The sequence below is a fragment of the Schistocerca americana genome, chromosome 1 (genome assembly GCF_021461395.2).
Source record: "Schistocerca americana isolate TAMUIC-IGC-003095 chromosome 1, iqSchAmer2.1, whole genome shotgun sequence".
NCBI lineage: Eukaryota > Metazoa > Arthropoda > Insecta > Orthoptera > Acrididae > Schistocerca > Schistocerca americana.
The window spans coordinates 665068759-665089631 of record NC_060119.1 but is presented as its reverse complement, the minus strand read 5'-3'; the positions used below and the strand labels follow the sequence as shown (position 1 = coordinate 665089631).

Genomic DNA, 20873 nt, shown 5'->3' with positions numbered 1-20873 from the left:
TTTTTTTTTTTTTTTTTTTTTAAGAACTTTGTTTATTTGTCCACATCAATGTTATCCCCTTCAAAGTAGTCTCCATTGAGCCAACACTTTTTCCAGTCCAGCTTTTAGCTCTCTCTGGTGGGTTTTTAATCTCATCTGTGCTTGTAGAACAATAGCTCTGTAAAATTTGCTTTATTTTTAGGAACAGATAAAATTCATATGAGTCTATGTCTGTATAAGGCCATTCTGCCTTACCAGGTAGCATTTGCAAAAAGATTGACTGCAGTCTGCAGAAACACTGTGTGAAGTGTGCTTTCTGACCACTTTGTGGGAAGTGGGTATCCACTGTATCCCATGCAGTTGTGGCATGTCACACAATGGTCAGGCCAGCTAGCTTACAACAACCAAGCAAATCTGCTGTTGCAGGAAATTGTCTTAGTATTTATCACTGTGTGGAGAATAACAACACAGACTTCCTTCCATGCACTCCCAGCTATTGGGACAGTACTACTAAGGAAGCAGTTGAGATTAAATTAGCAAGTGACAGAGATGGAAGCTTTTGCTTAAATTCAGTTTGGACTCCAACTCTCTCCTGAGTCAAATTACAGAGGGACACAGTTAATGTTACTTGCTCACACATAGGTATATAAGATTCACCATCAGTAAATCATGATGCTGATCATCCTAGGTGACGCTGACCACCGCTAGGTGTGCGGTGGCACTAGTTGTTTCCATTGTGTGTGTTGTCTTACCCCATATGCCATGTTATGGTAGTTGGTCAATGTAGCCCTCCCTACTGACAGTTTAAATTTCCTTTCACAATATTCTTCTCTTTTTCCCTTTGTGGTGTCTTATATCATTTCCATGGGAAAGGCCATGCAACACTGTTACGATCTCCAAAGTATGGAAGATAGCTGCATGAACAAAATACAAAAAATAAATATAGCTTAGATGAACTTTGTAAAAATAGTATACCAGCAAGAGGAGTCTCTTTGGACAGAGTCAAGTGAGATAAGGCAGTACATGTGTGTGCAGCCTGAGGGGTGAGCAGGTGTGTAACTTGCTGATGGAGTGCACTATTCCATGCTGCCCACAGTTAAAGGTGCTTTGGAGGGGCCACCACAGAATATGCAAGCAGACTATTCCAAGAATATTAACACTAATAAAGACATGAAAGAGACTGGTTGATTTTGGATGAAATTCCAGATTAAAAGGTATTGTTATGTGGTAATTGTGTAAGTTTATGGAAGGAAATATGGTATTTAAAGTAAAGTCACTGTCAAAAATAATTTACATAGCTAAAGATAGCTGAAACCCTTCTCTCTTTTAGTGAAGCACTCACAATTCAGAAAAAGTCACTGATCACACCAAGAAGTCGAGTTGGAGCTGACTAGCAGGTCCAGCTCATAACTAGTATTAAAGGCGACCATAAATCTCATGTTAACACATTGTACATTCAGCCAGCTAAAGAGAAGGCAGCATTACACTTGGTGTCAAGTATGGTGAACCATAGCAGCACTACGGAAAATAATAAACACTGCATATGTTGACTGTTATGGCCAGGACAGAGAGCAATATGTGAATGAGAGCAGAAGAGGGGATTTTTGAGGAATTTAAATGGTTTTAAGGGGAAGGTTTGAAAAAAGATGGCATTGTCAACTTATAGTAGTTATGAAATAACAAGAGGCTAGCAAACCATAAACAGTGGTTTTTGCTTACCAAATAAGAAGAAGTCACTCGCAGAAGTAAGAGTTAAGGTGTTTTTGACGTGTAAAATTATGAAGAAGAGTGGTGGCTGCAAGTATTAGAAGGCTGTGCGGAAAGACAGCATGCTCAATTATGAGGGACATGGGTTGCTGACAACACTGCAACAACGTTGATGCTGTCCACGAGTCAAGCTTGGGTGTAGCAAACTGTTGGATGCTGACGCGAGAAGCTACGTATAATGCCGCTGCCTGCACCATGCTGTTCAACCTACAGATCCTGAATGTGGGTCATTTACACTGCAACGCAGTTTCCTCTCACCACTCTGGGTGAGCAGTTTTCATACTGGCATTTGCTTGGAATGGCATATCTTTGTGGAGCACAGTATTGTTTAAGAATGTATTTTGTGAAAGATGTCATAAAAGTATTTGAGTTGTTATTCAACTGGTGACTTAGTGTATGCCTATGATTAGGAGGAAAATGGCATCTGAAATTCCAGAGTGGTTCTGCATCTTTCGGGGAGAGGCTAGAAAGAGAGACAAAGAGGCTAGGATGAGAGATAAGGAAGAGGCTAGAAAGAAGGATGAAAATCTGTCACAACACTTCCAAAGTATCATCGAAGAAATGAAAAGAAATAATGAAAATGTAAAAACTGAGCTAAGTGAGGAAATCTTTATGTAAAAGTTTTAGTCTACATAAGAAGAGGTTACCAAAGTCATGGAGGAGCAAGGTATTTCTTAAGAAATATGTAGAGAGATTTATTTCATCACAGTTCGACTTAAAAGAGGAGGCCACGACGTTTGGAACGCGGATTTACTGCAAACTTCGTCCACTTGTTGTACTCCCTGAGGACAACAAAATGTGTAAGCAGTAGCACGTGCTTCTCAAACGTTATTAAGAAAATCGCAAGACAATTTTGGTCGTCAAATATATACCTGTGCGTGGCCATTTGAGAAATCCCTTATACCTGGAAGGAGCCTGAAACGACTTGTTACCTCCAAGTTTTGACCAGCACAGACGGCTTTCGAACGATGTACAATTAATCGTCGCTTTCGACATTATGAGCACAAGTTGCAGGATAGTATTTTTCGTTAAAACATGGGAAACATAAAGTTAAACTGCACCAGCTGCATCGAATAAATTCTATGTTTCCACATATGCAAGGTCTTTTGAGGTTTTCTGTGGAAAAACAAACCTCATTAACATTTTCAAAAACCTCTCTTTCAGCCGATAATTTGGAAGCAAACCACGCATAACGCAGCATTTCCTTAAATATCGGCGCTGATAATTGGTCATGCAGTATCAAGTGTATTTTAATAGCATCTTCTCATTCTCTTTTGATTAAATACATACAATTTTGAAAACACACACAAGCATACATTTTCAGTATCACTTTATGCGCTTGGTCGTTTACTAGTCGATAGTTATGAATATTACATTATTTGTGATGATAAAAATTTGTAGACTGCCAAATAACATTGTAAATTTAATAAAAGTTCACCTGATTACACATATTTTTCCCATTATATCAATTGTAATATAAATAGTGAAGAAAATGTGTTAGAAATAAAAAAAACTGATGAACAGGACTCGATCCCGCAATTACGGGGCTTGAACACTAACCACTCAGCTGGCATTGCTTCATGGTAGAAATGGCCACGCACAGGTGTATATTTGACGACTGAAATTATCTTGTGATTTTATCAATAATGCTTGAGAAGTACGTGCTACTGCTTACACATTTTGTTGTCCTCATGGAGTACTACAAATATACGAAGTTTGCAGTAAATCCACATTCCAAACGTCGCGGCCTCCCCTTTTTAGTGCAGAAGGAAGTAGATGAATATGTTAAGGAGTGTCATAGAAATATGGAGGTCAGAGAATTTGCAGAACATGAATGTAAAAATGTAAATGAACAAATCTCAGATGCATGTACACGTATTGAGATGTTGGAAGATCATAGTGAGACCAATTACACTTTTGTGTCAAATGTATCTACAACTAGTTTGGAGGAAAAGATAGAGGCTTTAGTAGACCAGAAGTTTTAAGAAAAGGCCAAAAATTCAAGTAGTATTAACTTGTGTGGGGATGATACTACTAGACAAAGGGTGGAATTTAAAAAATTATAGGACAAAATTGCTAAAACTCGACAGGCACTAAAATTGGGAGAACAAGGGAATAGAACACCAAATCTAAATCTATTAGAAGAGTTGCAGTTAGGGAGTGCCATGCTTTTGTCTAAGGTTTACTTGAGTTCAAGCAAGATGGGGATGTGCGCCCAACACACTTCCTGAGAGTATTTTCAAGATCTTTGATGCAAAAATGGGAAGACACAAAAAGGATAGATTTTGCACTAAGTTATTTGGTAGGTGATGCAGCAGAATGGAGTACAATCCATTCTGAGGAGTTTGCATCCTGGGTTGATTTTCAGAAAAGATTTAAGGAAAAAATACTGGCTCAGGAAATTCAGGCAAAGTTAACATTAGAACTTTTAGATTCCAAATACTGTAACAGTTCCTGGGGCAGTTAAAAACATTGAATGGCATGTAACATGATCAAAATATGTAGATAATCTGGTAGAGGAGATTCATCACACAAAGGTTTTGTTTGGGAGGTTACCTTATATACGAAAGGAGATTTTGTACAGGGGATAGTCCACATTGGATGATTTGTTGACGTTTTTGGAAAGTCTAAATGCAGTGAGCAAAGGACATGGTGACTTTAGTCACGGAGATAGAAATTAGTATCAAAATGGTGACACAAATAGGGCCAGTACTAATAACAGAAGATTTCAAAAGGGAAGAGAAATAAATTTTTGTTGAATAGCCTGAAATAATCCGATAAAGGTGCAACAAACACAGCACCTATCAAAAAACTCAAACTTGCACACGCTGGTTCCAAACTCTGTAACAAATACTGATTTACAGAACAATGCAATTATTCCAATGCAGCCAACGATAGTGGTGGAAAACAGACAGCTTCCCAGAACCAGCACCATGATCCAGGACATATTGATGTAGGGCAAGGCCCACATATCAAACAGCTGGTTTCTTTCATGCAAACTATACCAGTGAAAGAATGGATTTTAGAAGAACAACAATTAGAAGACACTAGAGATGGGTAGTTCGCGAACAAACGGGTGCAAAGGAACAGTTCACCAAGATGAACGAAAGGACCGAGGAACGAATTCCAAGGAATGATCGGTTCATAGTTCACTTCGGTTGCGGCGGTCTACTTATAGTTCCCGGGAACGAGGAACGATCAGTTCATAGTTCATTTCGTTCGCGGCGGTCTACTTATAGTTCCTGGGAATGAGAAACAATCGATTCATAGTTCACTTCGGTCGCGGCCGTCACTTCGGCAGTTCTCATTGCAGTCCCGGTCGTGTGCTCGTCTCAGTCTCGGTCCTCAGCCGCACTCGTCGTTCTTCGCATGACCACCTGTCTCAGTTCCACTGCTGACTGCTCCTAGTTAGTTGAGTATCCAGTTGTTCGTTTCGTTCACTGCACTCGCCTATTTTACATGTGTTCCAAACTGTTCTTGCACTTGGTTCTGGCTATTCAGCGTCCACGACCGGTAATCAAAAAGTATTTTATAGTTACGTAAATTACATAAAAATTTCGTTGTATGTAATAGGTACGTCTTTTCAGGTAACAAAAGGGCATATCAGCTCATTTCATTATATCGATGAACAACAGAAGACATATTTATAACAAGGCAAGTTTTTTTTGTTATTCATATATTTTTTGGTTTCATCAACTTGATTTAGCAGCTAACTTTCAATAATTTGCTTAATTTTTAGTGTAATAAATTCCATATAAAACGATTTTTGTGTATCTTTCATATGCAAAACATTACATTTAGGAAGACTCTAATTATTTTTAAGTTTGGTTGTTTCCAATTTGCATTACCTGCTAGTTTGGCTTCTTTGAGAAAAAAAAAGTGGGTTGTCGGTCATTTTGGCTCAGTAGGAAAGTGGTGCCTCTCCATTTGAAAAGACATAGATTGCCACAAAATCGTATTTACTTATTATCTCAAAAACATTTGTTCAGAAGGAGCTTTCCAACCAAAAATGTTATTACTGCGAATTTAATTATTATTATTATTGCTGCATTAACTTTAATAATGCAACATAAAAACCTAATTTTTACTAAGCGTGTGACGCAAGTATGAGAAAACCACATTTTATTTTATGCTTCCATAAAGTCTCTACTTCGCCTATGAACTCAGAGACAATGTGAAGTATATATAGGGTGTAAACGATTATTGTTTACAACATAGCATAGCTATGTAGTGGAAGTCGAAACGAAGAATTTTATACAAGACACTTGTGGTCTATTAAGTTGGGAAACAGCCACCAACAGGTTTTCAAGACTACATGAGCTATAGCTCATGCGCGTCGCGTGAGATTTTCGTGTTCTCTTATCCAGCTCTCTACACATCGTCATTGATTGTTGCTTGCATTAGCTTGTTATTTCTTCACTGCCTAATTATTCAATGTTTGTCTGTTTGTTGTATCTGCTCGTGACGAGCAACACATCGTCCGTAATTGGTGAGCAGTCTGTACTCGGGGCCGGTTTTCCGTGCGCCACCCTATATTATTTCCCTGCGATCAGCCACATAAGGCTACGGTTGGCTAAACGAGAGGATCTGCAGGATCACAGAAATTACTTCTGAAAGTGTGTAAGAATTCTGTAATGAATAAAAACTCTATACTCCAGGGGGGAGGAAAGTGCCCCCTCTTGGTGCCCTCCATCCTTCAGTCACCTACACTACTAGTTGTCAGTTTTTCATAAGAACCATATACCAAGCACAAATGAACGGTGAATGAATAAAAAAGAGCGGTTCCCAAAAAAGAACGATCAGCAGTGAACTAGTTCCCTAGGATGAACGAGTTTGCCCATCTCTAGAAGACACTGAGAATAATTTTAAATCAGTAGATCGGGGGAAATAAACCATCAGAAGATACATAAGTATGTCGATTCAGGAAGTGAAACCTCGCTTCTTTTAGAGTCATTATTATTATTAATTTTAAGACCCAAAGTGGTGCACCCTACATGTCCAGTGACAGGAGTATACATTGTTGGTATAGAAATAAAACGAGAAGTAAGATTACATGTAATGCTGGGGAATTTTATGTGTATGCAAACACTTTTAGTAGTGCCCCATTTCAATGTGCAGTTATTGCTCAGCATTGAGTGGATTATTGCAAATAAAGTAACTTCAGATTTTGCTGCCTGAGAATTGACATGTAATTACAACAATCAGTATTATGTGACAGCATTTAAGAATAGGGGAGTAATAAGTAACATAAAATATGGGATAAGGTTAGAGGCTACATGAAGCACATTGAGTGCTGAGAAACCTAGTGATCGGCAAGAATTTTTATAGTTGCAAATAACGCTAAAAGCATGTGAATCAGTTTTGTTAACAGGACAACAAAAAGGGGACTTATACCAAACATCGTTCCAGTTTGGAAAGGTGTTTTTCGATAAACCAGCAGTACTTGGAGATTATATATGTAGCTTTAAGATAAAAGATGATACCCAAATTTTTTTTTGTAAATCTTATCCCACACCACTGGGTATGTGACCAGTGGTGCAGGATGCTTCCGGTGAATGAATATGTAGAAATGGCATAAGGTAGACTAGTCTGTATTGATGAATTACTGGTAAAATTCGAACAAGCACAGTATTTTAGCTCCATGGATTTGACCTTGGAGGGTTAGCAGGTCATAATTGTTGAAAATTTGAGAAAATTTACCATTTGGTTTGAATATTTCAGTGTCCGTGTTCATTAGAGCTTTGGATGCAAAATTAGGTAAGGACCTACTAAAAAAGTTAATTATTTATGTAGAAGATGTATTTCTAATATCAAAAACTTGGGAAGAACATTGTAATCTGTTAACAAGAACTTTGGAAAGGTTTTATGTTAAAGGTATTACAATTAAGCTTTCTAAATGACATTTTGGCAGAGAAGAGTTACAGTTTCTTGGATGCCTGGTAGGTATAAATGAGATAAAGCACAATCCAGAACGAATACAGGATATCAGAGATTGTCCCAAACCAAGGAATGTGAAACAGTTAAGATTGTTTCGAGGCTTAGTAGGATTTTATACAGAGGCAACCTGTGAACGATCCAAGGCTACAAATACTTCTCAAACAAAAGTTAAACTGGATTTGGAGTGGAGAGCAGTTGGAAGCATTCAATAATATTAACTTAGCATTGTTAGAGGCACCAATCTTAACCCTTTAACTGCTCTGGACGTGTTAACGTGCGTGCCTTTCTACCTGTTCCTGTGTGCTCTGAACGTGTTTACGCGTACCACCAGTCCTTCTACCTGGTACTCTGAATGTGTCTACACGTATTCAGAGTATCAGGTAGGACTGGTGGTGCGCATAAACACATTCAGAGCACACAGGGACAGGTACAAAGGCACGCACGATAACACGTCCAGAGCAGTTAAAGGGTTAATACATCCGTGTATGGATAAGCCTTTAAGTTTAGCACTGATGCATTGGAATATGGAATTGCTTGCGAATTGTTCCAGAGAGAGTTGAATCTGACACAAGGAGACCATAATACCTTAGCGTGTGCCAGCAGAGCACTGAGCAAACACGAGTTAAATTGTACTACAACAGGAAAAGAGTTATTGGCATTAATATGGAGTTTAAAGGAATTTCAGACTCCAATTTGGGGGTCTAAAATTATAATTTATACTGACCCTCGAGGCCTGTTCTTCTTAATGGAAAGTGATCTATTACGTAGGAGACTCATAAGACGGGTATTTTCCTACAAGAGTATCATATATAGAGATAAATTACATAAAACATTCACAGAACGTGGTTGCTTAGGTGTTGTCATGCCTACCTATGGGTATGAGTGACATCATGGGAACTGAGGGTCTTGGAGTAACATTCAGCCTAAGACATACAGAACTTGACAACAAGAATAAGGCAGGGTGTACTTGAGAATGCATAATTTAAATATAAGTCGTTAACCATGAAACAAGGTGCAGCTATTAACAATCAAACAGTTGAATGGATAATACATGACAATGTTTTGTTTTGGAGATTAAGAACTATAAGATTTCATGGAGATATGTGACTGTGGAGACACAACTTATTAGTTTATCCACAAGGTATATGGACATTTTGGAGTACGTAAGTGCATCAAGCACATTGTCAAATTCATTTACTTAAAGGGTTTAAGTAGAAAAGTGGTATCAGTTTAAGATCCTGTGAAGTAGGCTAGAAAATGAAAAGACGATAACCAAGCTGTAGTTAGAAACTGCATTCTATAATGCCAAAGAATTACATGACCCTACTGCAGCCGACTTTTTGGTCAAGTTCTGTGAAGAGAAGGTGTAACATATAAATCATCCAAATACAGAAACAGTGGTCCTCTACAAAATATATAAAATTGTATCCCACAAAACATGCAAATACAGGAACAATGGTTCACTGATTCAGGGAATATTTTGAAAGTGTAGGAAAACCATGCAGATTGCTAATAGATAATGACCCACAGTGTCAGTCAGGAGTTTAAGGAGTTTTTGATACGGGAAAAAGTTAAGCTATCTCAAAATATCATCCATGAAGTAACCATTGTGAATGAATTATGAAGGAGATTTCATGGCTGTGTTGAACCTATTGTCCTGCTAAACATACATCTTGGACACAATTAATTCCTGAGTTACAGATTATTGTCAGTGAACTACCACACATGACGACAGGATTAGCAGCTTTGGAAGTGATGAACAAACCATTCATAGGGGCACCATTACTAAAAATGTTTACACAACTGCGTAGCAGCGAGGAGAGCTCCGCCTACCGTCCTAAAGGAGCCATGGGTCTGATGATGGTTTTGTAGAAAGAACCGAAACCGGTTACCTATATCATTAAAACATACATGATGTGATCAAGACTGAACTTTAGTCAAAATATAAAAATGTTTAACTGGCCTAAATCAGAAGCAATCTCTATGGATGAAATACGATTACACATAGGCAGCAATTTATGTTTACGCGTGGAACAGCATTTGCGACAACATAACTGCGTCATGCACATGTTCTGGAATTTAAGATTGGCAAATTCGTATTGATTCACCAGTTAAGTTCAAAAATCAAAAAGGAGACACAATTTTTTTTCCAAAATATGGCGGACCATGTATGGTAAAGGGGACTCCACACCCGAAAGCTTTGTTCCTAGGAGAACCAACAACAGAATGAGCGAAAGGATTGTATAATGTGGAACTGGTAAAATGTTACAAAGAGTCAGAATAACCTTCGTGCAATAGTAACAACAAGCTGAGCATAGATAGTTTTGTAGTGACAAAATGGAAAAAATATATATAAAATTTATTCCTTTCTTATATTTTCCAGTACTAGGAGCTAATTCCCATAAATGTTAAGTAATGTTTTCTACCTTTTGTATTGGATTCACTATTATTTGGGGTGGGTTTATATACTGTTTTATAAGGGAAGGTTAATTTATCATCAGACATAGCGTACAGGTACCCAGGTACCAGCCATCTTGAGTGTTAGCTTAGTCTCTTTTTTTTTTGGGGGGGGGGGGGGGTTGTCACAGTTTGGGATCTTCCTATGGAGATAAAGAAGTAGATGACATGCTAAAACTGAAATGCTAGGGAATCCAGTCACAACACAAGTGAGGAGATGGGAAGGAAATGTGCCTTAGGGAAGTTAAGATGATGATGTGTACCAAAAGAAATGCACAAACAAGGTGCACAGTGAAGCAAACAGGAACTCAAAAAGTCTAATAGGGAGGCTGCAGGAAGTGTGGCAAGAAGGTCAAAGAGCAATAGGATTAGGATACTTCAGTACTCGTATTGGTAGTTGTCTGATGTGATGCACATTGTGAAGAGAGAAAGAAGGGAGGTTTACAGGGTACATTACCCCACAGATGGGAACCTACATCAGGTTAGGGTGGACCCGAAGGAGGGATGAACCAACCACATTTTTTAGGATGATGGGAGAAGAAGGTTAGGGGTGGACTCCGTATCAAGCTTCTGTACTATGGGGAAAGATTAGCTATACCTGGAAATGCTGTAAAGTGAAGGAAACTTATTAAAGGGCAAATGTTTTATTTGAAATGAGTTTTCCACCAAACTGAGGAAAGTATGACATAACAGTAATAAGGGAATTATGAGAGTCGCCTGTTTCTGTGCTTCACTGTGCTGGCTGTATGTGCTCTGAGATTTGGCCCTAAAAAGTAAGGATGAAGTGCTGGCACATCTCTGAATCAACAATATTTGAGTTACAATGCAATGTTTCCCTGAACATGATATTCTTGTATGAGAAGTATAAATGTTATTTGGAATCTTAACAGTTTTGGAACCAAGAGTTCCCTTTGGCCAACATATTGTAATTTGATGAATAATTGTAATTAAAAAGAAAAATGGGTATGATACATTTTCATTTTAAATAAATATGAAAATGTTAAGGAGATACTTAAAGGAAACAAATGCAGAGTATTATTAAGAATTAGAGACAATGTTCAGCAGAATTTGAGAAAATGGACTATACTGGCCATGTGTGGAATAGTGGCATGTGTGTGAATTTGTGTGTGTTTCTTCATCTGATGAAGGACTTTGATAGCCAACAATCTACTTTTAAATGTGCCTGACCATCACTCAACACCACCTCTGTGTGGTGTGGAGCAATCTATTCAAATGTAATTTATCATGCGTTATCCAAGAATTTTGACAAGGGTCTTTTCTTTTTGACTAGTTGTTTCTCTGTTGCAGTCACTGTTTCATGCCTCATGCTCCCTTGAAACTCTTAACAGTCTCTATATATTTCAACTATATGAAAAAGATAGATTGCTGCTCACCTTATAGAGGAGAGGTTGAGTTGCAGACAGGCACAACAAAAAGACTGCTATACATTTTAGTTTTTGGCTGAAAGGCCTTCTTTTGGAGTAGAGAACACACATTCACACATAACCACTGTCTATGGTCATTGTGGCCAAACTGAGTCATAATTGTGCCTGATGGCAACAAAAATCCAGTGCTGGTTGTGAGAAGGCATGGAGTGGAGACATGTGGGGGGTGGTATTGTGCTGCTTTTGTGAGTGCGCATTGACATGATGGGGGCAGGGTAGTTTGGAGGATTTTTTGGGGGAGGGGGGGGGGGGGGGGGGGGGGGGGGAAGGAGAGAAATAGAGAAGAAGAAAAGGACCAGTGGGTGTGTTGGTGGAACAGAAGGTGGGGATAGTGCTGGAGTGGGAGAGCAGGGAAGGGGTGGAAGACAGGGACTATCGAAGGTTGAGGCCACGGGAAGTTACAGGAACAAACAATGTGCTGCAGTCAGAGTTCCTACCTGCGCCATTGAGAAAAGCTGATGTTGGTGAGAAGGATCCAGGTGGTGCAGGCTGTGAAGCAGTCATTGAAGTGAAGCACATTGTGTTGGGCAGCAACTGGGTGGTCCAGCTGTCTCTTACCACAGTTCGTTGATGGCCATTCATGCAGACAGCCAGCTTGATGATTGTCATGCCCACGTAGGAAGCAGTACGGTGGTCCCAGCTTAGTGTGCATATCACGTAACTGCATTTACAGGTAGCCTTGCCTCTGATGAGATAGGTGATGCTTGTGATCGGTCTGGAGTGGATGTATGGGAGAGGTCTTGTTGGAAAGATATGAGTCATGTGGCAAGGGGTTGGTGGCAGAGGTGGAATAAGGATGGACAAGGGTACCTCTAGTTTTGGTGGGTGGCAGAATACCACTGAAGGAGAGGTGGGAAGGATAGTGGGTAGGATGTTCTTCATTTCAGGGTATGACGAGAGATAGTCGAAACCCTGGCAGAGAATGTGATTCACTTGCTCGAGTCCTGGATGGTGCCGAGTCACAAGGGACTGCTCTTTGTGGCCGAATTGTGGGTATGTGGGAGGTGGTAGGTGACTGGACAGAAAAGGTCTGGAGATCTGCGTATGTACAAGGTTGGCAGGGTAATTTCAGTCTGTGAAGGCATAGGTGAGACCCTTAGCATATTTGAAGAGGGACTGCTTATCACTGCAGATGCAATGACCATGAGTGGCTAGGCTGTATGGCAAGGACTTCTGGGTATGGAATGATGGGCAGCTGTCAAATTGGAGGTTTTGCTGGTGGCCAGTAGATTTGATGTGGGCATTGGTACTGATGTACCGTCCTTGAGGTGGAAGTCAACGCCAAGGAAGGTGGCTGTTGAGGAGTACCATATGAAGCAAATGGGAGAAAAAGTGTTGAGATTCTGGAGGAACGTGGATAGGATGTCCTCACCCTCAGTCCAGATCATGAAGGTGTCTCCAGTGAATCTGAACCAGTTGAGGGGTATCGGATTATGGGTGGTTAGGAAGAATGCCTCTAGATAGCCTGTGAATAAGTTGCATAGGATTGTGCCATGCAAGTGCCCATTGCTGTACCATGGATTTGTTTGTAGGTGGTAACTTCAAAGGAGAAGTAATTGTGGGTGAGGATATAATTGAACATGGTGACCAGGAGGGAGGTCATAGGTTAGGAATCAGTTGGGCATTGGGAAAGGTAGAGTTCAATAATGGCAAGACTGTGGGCATTTGGAATGTTAATGTGGAGAAAGATGGCATCAGCAGTGATGAGCAGGTCACCATGCGGTAAAGGAACAGGAACAGTGGAGAGTGGGTGAGGGAAATGGTTGGTGTCTTTTATTTAGGAGGGTAGATTACAGGTCATAGGCTGAAGACTTTGGTCCACAAGAGCAGAGATTCTCTTAGTGAGGTCACAGTAATCAGCCACAATGGGGCATCCTTATCGAAGACCCATCTTCCTTTCTTCAATTTGTTGAGTTGTAAAGGTAAAAACTCCATGAATAGTGAAAACACTAACTCATCAATAGTTGCATGAATAAAACTGAGAACTTTGCTAGTATTCTTATGAATCCTTCTTGAGAGCTCTTAGGTCCACACACATGCCAGCACTGGCTGGGACTGCAGCTTAACTGCAGTTATGTGTTCTATTGGGAAGAGTGGGCGAGGGGAGAAATGAGGTGGGAATAGGAGTTTGGGTTGAAAAGGGTGACAGATGGCGGGGGGAGAGAGGCAGCAGATGCATAGGACATGAATGTGGTTCAGGCAAGCTTATTTCAGCTGCAGGCAATGGGAGTTATGTGTAGCACACAATAATGTCAAGGAGTGACTGGGCTTCAGATTCTTATCTCCTTGCCTGGAAATGAGGAGCATCCTACCTGCAACTTCCAAAATGGTATTCCATCACCCACCTTGTATGTGCAGTACCCTGTTCTATCTTCATGTCACACCAACTCCAACCACTTGCCATATGAATCATACCCCTGTAGAAGACACAGATGAATTACCTGTCCAATGCATCCACCTTGCACATCCTACTCCAGTCCTGCCACAGGTGTATTCCAAACTATTAGAAGCAGAGCCACCTGTGAAAAGGTATGCCATGTAGCAGCTCTGCTGTAATTTCAACAACACGTGGTACATGGGCATGGCGATCAACCAGCTAAATGCACTGCCATCACCAAACTGTGAGTGAGAATGGAGTTGACAACCCACCAGCGGATAATGCTGTTTACCACATCTTGCTCAACCTAAATTGCTGCTTCACAACCCTTGCCATCTGGGTCTTCCATACATTTTCTCCCCCCCCCCCCCCCCCCCCCCACCAATACCAGATTCTCTGAATAATGTACATGGAGTTGTCCTTGCAACACATTCTTTGACCTTGTAATACTTCTGGCCTCTATCACTGGTAGACCCTGCCCCATCTCTGGTAGACCCTGCCCCATCTCTGATAGACCCTGCCCCATCTCTGGTAGACCTTGCCACATGATCCTTCATTCGTCCTGCAGTCACATCATTTTCTCTGTAGTCTCCCTCTTTGTCTTCCTCTTGTTCTACCTCTCCATCCTAATGCACTCCACTGCATCATCATCATCATATGTTACACACAACTCCCTCTGCCTGCAACCAAAATGAGCGTACTGGTTCCACATTTCTATCCTTGGCACCTGGTGCCCGTTCTTACCAGCTGTAAGCCACCTTTCCCAAACACTTCCTCCTGCCTCCTTTTTCACCTCACCCACTCCTCCTGACACAACACCAGTCAAGTTGGACTGCTGGCAGAATGTAGTCAGCTTGGACTATATACTCTACAAGTATGTGTGTGTGTGTATTGTGTAGGAACGGGGGGTGGGGTGGAAGGTGGTTGCACCTGCACATGTACATGTGTGTGCTCTATAGCTCTGAAGAAGGATTCCTCCGAATGCTAGCAAAGTGTTCAGACTTGTTTATCTGCCTATTAACAACTCAGTGCCTCCACTATTCAGTGAGTTGTTACCTTCCCTCCTTAAAGTATTTACCATGATATAATCTATGTGAAATCTTCCATTATCTATTCCACAAGTACAGCTTACTTTTATTATTCTTGATTAAATAGTGGTCTATTCAAAATTCTACCAAGTAGCTGCCTGTTTAATCTCCCGCCCCCTGTCCCAACCCTTTGTCTGTCCATGTTTTTCTACCATTCTTTTGTTCTGTCTCTCACTATTCAATTCCAGTCTCCCATCACAGTTAAATTTTCATCTCTTTGAATGAACTGAATAATTTATTTTGCCATATGTACCAGTCTCTCCTTCCCTTTATATTGAACTTTAACGTATCCATTTCTCTTTTCCATTTCTCTAACATAACCAACACAATTAAGGGCTCTAACATTCCATGCCCTGCCCTATAAAATGGCAGATTTGTTTTTCCTTCTAATATGTACACCTGGCTATTCCCTGTCTGGAGATCAAAACAAAGCTATGAAAAAATCCTGTGCTCTTGGGCAAGCAAATGTTAGTTTGGCCTTTCCAGAGATATCCTTCCAACATCGTTGCACCTGTGCTTAAGATGTCCGTATTGTTGAGGAACATAAACATCTCCAATGTGGCAAGATCCAAGGATCATGAAAGGGTGATATGGGGAGCTGATAGTGGTGTATTGCACCTGGAAATTTAAATTCATTTCAAGGTACATCATATTGTCTCCAACCATGTACTTATTTAATTATAACTTTTAGTTAACTGAAAGTGAGAAATGATCAGTTCCCTGGAGAGATCACAGAATAACACTTCCTGTAAAGGAAAGCTTTGCTGCCATTGTTTTGATGCAAAACTTGGTTGTACGTGCGCACACGCACACGCGCACACACACACACACACACACACACACACACACACACACACACACACTAGAGCCCTTGTTTATTCAGATCATATTTCCACTTTGCCCCCCCCCCCCCCCCCCCCCCAATTCCCACCATAATCAACAGCTCATTCGACTAAGTTCTGCATCCATGCAACACTTTTCTTTAAGAGTATTAAAGTTATTTAGAAACCTCTCTGGCGATCTGATCATCTCTGTTACAGTCAACATTTTTCCCCCTACAATATTGTACAATACAAGTAGTGAATGGTACTTGATCACACGATATTATTATTTCACACGTGGGTCTAGTGACTGTCTGTGTCATATAAATAGCCAGCTTCATACAAACAATGAAAAATGTCAGCAAAGTAAGTCTTCCATAAAAATATTTGTAAGATTTGTGAACAGTGAAAACTGCGCAAGTAATGCTGAGTAACTCTTTACCACATTTCTGATAGAAAATAATCTACCACTAGCATGTTCTGATCATGCAGGCCCTCTCTTTTGTAAAATGTGTTCATGTTCAGCAGTATCAAAGAAATAATACTCCAAAATGAAAATTGATGCAATACTGTCATGCTTAACTGCATCAGTACAAAGTGAAATTGCAGGTGTTGTCAAAAATATCCCATTTGCTTTGAATGCTGATAGTACCAGTATGAATGAAACAAAACTCTATCCAGTTGTGTCTTATTTCACTGTGGAAATTAGCAAAATAAGCTTAGTGATACTATCTGTAAAAGAGTCTACAGTGAACACAGGTGAAGGTATTTTTTAAATACAGAATTAAGAGAAAAGGACATTACTTGGAAGAACTGCAGTGCCATCTCATAAGACTGGCTTTTTTGTTAAAACACCGACAGAAAAAAAATCTCAGCACCAAGGTGTTGTGCAGCATAAACGAAAGGTGGTAGGTGTGTTTCTATGTCTGAAACATGATGACTATTCAAATTTCGTGCCAGTTGCATAAGAATGGTGCTAGTAACTCCACTGTGAGGATCCAAAATCAGGTTTTCTTTAAATACACACTGTAATGGTCGTGAGTGTCAGTTAGCTTTGAGGTTGACATGGTGAGTTGATGTTGGTCAAGAATACCATTAAGGACCAAGACTCCATTGTCAGCACCTCACTGAGTTTCAGTGATGCCATGTAATAGGGCTACAAGAAGCTGGATGTTCCTTCTGTGATAGTGCAGAAAGACTTGGCAGGAATGTAGCCACTGGACATGGAGCTGGCAGCAGTGGTCACGAGAATTTACAGTCGCAAGAAGGCTGGACTCCAGATGGCCAGGTGGCATTGCCAAGAGAGAAGGCCATCGTGTTTGGTGTATGGCACTGGCACATCATACTGTGTGTGCAGCAGTAATTTGAGCAGCACTAGGCACCACAGTGACACAAAAAACTGTTAAAAATTAGATAATTCAAGGACACTCCGAGCCAGATGCCCTGTAGTGTGCATTCCACTAACCCCCATACCAATGCCGTTTGTGACTTCAGTGGTGTCAAGCTAGAGCTCATTGGGGGGGGAGGATGGAGGTTTGTTGTGTTTTATGATGAAATGTAGTTCTGGTTGTGTGCCAATGATGGCCGTGTGTTGATTAGGAGGAGATCAGTTGAAGGCCTACAACCAACCTGTGCTAGATGCACTGGACCTATGCCTGGAATTGTGGTCTGGGGTGCAATTTCATATAACAGCAGGAGCTCTTTCATGCTTATCCCATGCACCCTGACTTTAAAATTGTATGCCAGTCTGATGAGTGAACCTGTTGTGCTGCCATTCATGAACAGCAATCCAGGGCGTGTTGTCCAATAGGGTAGCGCTCCCCCACATACCACTATTGTAATGCAACATTCTCTACAGCATGTTGACATGTTGCCTTGGCCTGCTGGATCACCAGATCTGTCTCCAATTGAGTACAAATTGGACATCATTGGAATACAACTCCAGCATCAACTGCAAAAAGCCTTAACCATCCCTGTACTGAGTGACCAAGTGCAACAGGCAAAGCAACTCCATCCCACAAAATGATGTCTGTCACCTGCACAACACAATGTCTGCACATTTACATGCTTGCAATTCAACATTCTGGTGATTAATGCACCAGCATTTCATATTTGCAATGGCTTGTTTCACACTTACATTAACATGCGATCTTGCAATGTTAACCACTTAAATATGTTACCTAGACAAATGTATTCCCGAGATTTCGTTACTCTACATTGATTATTCTTTGTGTTGCAATTACTGATAGCTGCTTTCAAAACTTGGCATCCCTGCCAGTGTAGGAAGGCCTTGTTGGATAATATTGCATGGCCAGGTCAGTGAATCGTCCAGACTGTTTCCCCTCTGCAACTACTGAAAAGACTGATACTCCTCTTCAAGGATCATTGTTAGTTTGGCCACTTCAAATACCCTTTCTGTGTTGTCTCAAAATCTAAAATATGGCTACCTGTATCACTGAGCAAGCCACCCTACTGTGGGAAGAACCAAGGTTTGTGAGGAAACACATGGTATAAATTGATTGATGACATAATGCCTTTAGAGTGAAAAGATTGTATAAACACTCCACAAGGAAAAATATCTTTTGTTGCCAAATATGTCACCATACAGACAAACCCAGTGAATAATGAATTCTAGACAGGGTATTAAGGAGACGTGGTTGTTGTAATTCTTGTAACAGCATTATGAGATTAAGCTTATTTCATATAAAATTTGATAACCTGGAAGAAATGTGAAAGCAAATAGAATTAGTATAATTGTGGGTCTTGTTGTTGTGTTGTGTTGATCACGTGGTGTAGTGATAGTGTCTGAATAAATCAGTCAAATCTGCATTGATCTTCACAGCTGCAGTGAGAGGTAAGTGATAAATGTAGGAGGCTGCAAGTACCATATAGATGTTTGCACCATTTATAGGTACAAACATGATGTTTGGAAATGTGAACTGCCAGTTAAGAATCAAGATGGGTTCTTACTTTATAATGAGATTAGTAAATTCCATGTTTGAATATCACTTAAAAAACCTTTAGAAGTTATTAAAGAATAAATTAGCATGTAGACTAAAATATAATGCTTGTGAAATTGCTTCAAACTGTAGGTCATAACTACCAACATCTTGTCATCACAATTACATGAAAAATTGTGCACTAAAGAACCTGTACTTATTGCTAGCTCAGCATCTTAGTTTATTTGGAATATTACAAAGATATCAGAGGAGCATTCTGGAAGGAAACTGAGGTAGATGACAAAATGCAGCTACTCATATTGGGGAGTTAGACTGTGGATGTACATCTTTTCAGTGGTGTAGAGTAGCATCTGTCACTGTTATGAGGTAGTGAGTAACTGCATCTTGTTTCATGTAAAATATTGTTAGACTTGTTTCTTGAGCTCTATGCACATTTGAAAACAATTTTTTTTTCCCCCTTCAGATTGCAGCAATTGTGTCGTGCAATAGGAGCAGTGCCAAGTGTGTCAAATAAAAATATTGTAGTTTTGAAGGCACCATTACCTCCATTAACATCTGTTGGTGGTGGTGGTGCTGGCAGAAATCGTCGCACAGGAAGAGGAGGACGTCAGCAGTAGCAACCCAAGTGAAAATTTTTATTTTGTGCTGCAAGAAAAGTAAAATGATATCTGTTGTTATATTCTCTCTGAATATTTTTCATATTGTACTGAAAAATTTCTTGAATGAATATATTGTAAATTAATATCTGACTAAAGTTCAGATAATTGTCTTTGGTTGATGATTTCAACATTGTATTTATCCTTTATTTGATGTCCAGAAAAACTTGTTTTACTTCTCAATATATTTTTAAATATAATACAACTCCTCCTGCTCCCAAATTCTTTTTGTATATGAGGGGCATTCAATAAGAAATGCAATACATTTTTTCTCAGCCTTATTTGGTTGAAAAGTGCTGAATTTGTTCTGGGATATAGTTAACTGTTCCCATTTCAGCCCTTGTAGTTTCATGAAAATCAGGTGCATTCCAAGCAGAGCCGTCATTGAGTTCCTTTTGGTGGAAAACCAGAGACCACAGATTTTCATAGGCACTTGCAGAATGTCTGTGGAGACTTGGCAGTGCAAAAGAATATATATATATATATATATATAAAAACAAAGATGATGTGACTTACCAAATGAAAGTGCTGGCAGGTCGACAGACACACAAACAAACACAAACATACACACAAAATTCAAGCTTTCGCAACAAACTGTTGCCTCATCAGGAAAGAGGGAAGGAGAGGGAAAGACGAAAGGAAGTGGGTTTTAAGGGAGAGGGTAAGGAGTCATTCCAATCCCGGGAGCGGAAAGACTTACCTTAGGGGGAAAAAAGGACGGGTATACACTCGCACACACACACATATCCATCCACACATATACAGACACAAGCAGACATATTTAAAGACAAAGAGTTTGGGCAGAGATGTCAGTTGAGGCAGAAGTGCAGAGGCAAAGATGTTGTTGAATGACAGGTGAGGTATGAGTGGCGGCAACTTGAAATTAGCGGAGATTGAGGCCTGGTGGATAACGGGAAGAGAGGATATATTGAAGAGCAAGTTCCCATCTCCGGAGTTCGGATAGGTTGGTGTTAGTGGGAAGTATCCAGATAACCCGGACGGTGTTATCTGGATACTTCCCACTAACACCAACCTATCCGAACTCCGGAGATGGGAACTTGCTCTTCAATATATCCTCTCTTCCCGTTATCCACCAGGCCTCAATCTCCGCTAATTTCAAGTTGCCGCCACTCATACCTCACCTGTCATTCAACAACATCTTTGCCTCTGCACTTCTGCCTCGACTGACATCTCTGCCCAAACTCTTTGTCTTTAAATATGTCTGCTTGTGTCTGTATATGTGTGGATGGATATGTGTGTGTGTGTGTGTGCGAGTGTATACCCGTCCTTTTTTCCCCCTAAGGTAAGTCTTTCCGCTCCCGGGATTGGAATGACTCCTTACCCTCTCCCTTAAAACCCACTTCCTTTCGTCTTTCCCTCTCCTTC

General features: G+C 40.3%; 1 protein-coding gene across 1 annotated transcript in view; it reads left to right on the top strand.

The window, feature by feature from the left end:
- Positions 1–19600, top strand: part of LOC124544647 — a 69551-nt gene extending 49951 nt beyond the window's left edge. The window contains exon 7 of the mRNA XM_047123264.1: positions 19295–19600. Within this exon, the coding sequence (XP_046979220.1) occupies positions 19295–19448 (154 nt within the window). The 3' untranslated portion in view covers positions 19449–19600. The remainder of the gene's footprint in view (positions 1–19294) is intronic.
- The last annotated feature ends 1273 nt before the right edge of the window (positions 19601–20873 follow it).